Source organism: Austrofundulus limnaeus, unplaced genomic scaffold (assembly GCF_001266775.1).
Source record: "Austrofundulus limnaeus strain Quisiro unplaced genomic scaffold, Austrofundulus_limnaeus-1.0 Scaffold401, whole genome shotgun sequence".
Lineage (NCBI taxonomy): Eukaryota > Metazoa > Chordata > Actinopteri > Cyprinodontiformes > Rivulidae > Austrofundulus > Austrofundulus limnaeus.
The window spans coordinates 241,555-243,191 of record NW_013952803.1 but is presented as its reverse complement, the minus strand read 5'-3'; the positions used below and the strand labels follow the sequence as shown (position 1 = coordinate 243,191).

The following is a 1,637-nucleotide window of genomic DNA, read 5'->3' as shown; positions in this document are numbered from 1 at the left end:
TCTGATTTGTGAAAAATCAATAAAGTTTGTTTTTCATTGTTTTTTAGGCAACTGGACCACACTAGACCTGATCCAGCTCAAAAACCACAACACCTAGACTCTTCAAACCAGGACTATATTATTCTACACTAATAGAAGAATAATAAAAACTAAATTTGAGCTTTGGGAAACCTTTGTCTGATTTGTGAAACATCAACAAAGTTTGTTTTTCATCATTTTKTAGGCAACTGGACCACATTAGACCTGATCCAGCTCAAAAACCACAACACCTAGACTCTTCAAACCAGGACTAGATTATTCTACACCAATAGAAGAGCAATAAACACTAAGTTTGAGCGTTAGGCAACTTTGGTCCAGTTGCCTAAAAAATGATGAAAAACAAACTTTATTGWTTTTTCACAAATCAGACAAAGGTTTCCCAAAGCTCAGACTTAGTTTTACATATTCCACTATTAGTGTAGAATAATCTAGTCTTGGTTTGAAGAGTCCAGGTGTTGTGGTTTTTGAGCTGGACCAGGTCTAGTGTGGTCCAGTTGCATAAAAACGATGAAAAACCAACTTTGTTGAAGTTTCACAAATCAAACAAAGCTTTCCCAAATCCCAAACGTGTTTTTAAATATTCTTCTTTTAGTGTAGAATAATCTAGTCCAGATTTGAAGAGTGTAGGTGTTGTAGTTTTTGAGCTAGAGCAGATTAAATATGCTGAAGGTTGTGAAGAATTAGWTGTAATATCCCTTTAGTCGTTTCCCGAATCGGAAGCTGGAATCGGAGKCAGTTTCGTTCTGCACTGCATCTTGATGTTGTGTGTGAATGACAATAAATTAATCTGAATCTGAAAGCAGGCATAAAGGACCAAAATAACAGTGCTGAAGGCAGGTACGACCTTTTTATTATTATTAGAGCATGTGGTGCCAGATTTMATTTCACGTCTGCACATTAGTAACTGAGAAGGTCAGTGTTTTGGGTTTTCAGCTGTCGATTTTTCTGGATTTAAAACAAAATGTGCAAACATTAAATAGTTCAAAGGGGCTCTGACTTAAGTTATTTTTTCAGGTTTCAATCTCCTAAATTATTTGATCGTTAGCAAGCTAAGCTATTAGCACATTTCTTCCCAACTAACGCCATTACACAACAGAAAACTGCTGGTAAACAGGAAATAAAGACACAAACCTGATGCATGCAGTTTATCGTTGGGACTGAAAACAGCATCTGTTGGTCTTCTGCCGTGTCCTGCACGGTTATTCTGATCTGCTGGTTTCAGTGCAGATTCCTCTTCTTCTCCTCCGGCATCCAGGCGCTGTTTGACCTGCAGTCTCCACATCTCTGTTTGTTCATCAACATTTACCGAGCTGTTACAGTTCAATATCAACCTGAATTAAACTCATTTGACCAATAGACAAGGTGAAAGACTGTCACTGATTAGCGAGAAGAAAAGGCTGAACGTAATATAACAGCTTCCGGTGTAAAAGAAAAGCAGCTTCCGGTGTTGTTCGATTTTCAGTTCCMCTGTGAAAATCTGTTCCCCTGTGTTGGAAGCGCCTCCCTCTGGTCTGACGTCATGCCTGGACCAGTGATTCTCTAAGTTAACCACTAGGGGGAGCAGATTTTCACAGGGGAACTGAAATTCGCACAACAAC

General features: G+C 38.8%; 1 protein-coding gene across 1 annotated transcript in view; it reads right to left on the bottom strand.

The window, feature by feature from the left end:
• The window catches only part of LOC106528743 (zinc finger protein 32), a gene marked incomplete at both ends in the record, with an annotated part of 2,587 nt that extends 1,312 nt beyond the window's left edge, over positions 1-1,275 (bottom strand). The window contains 1 exon segment of the mRNA XM_014023990.1: positions 1,171-1,275. Within this exon segment, the coding sequence (XP_013879444.1) occupies positions 1,171-1,275 (105 nt within the window).
• Between the last annotated feature and the right edge of the window lie 362 nt (positions 1,276-1,637).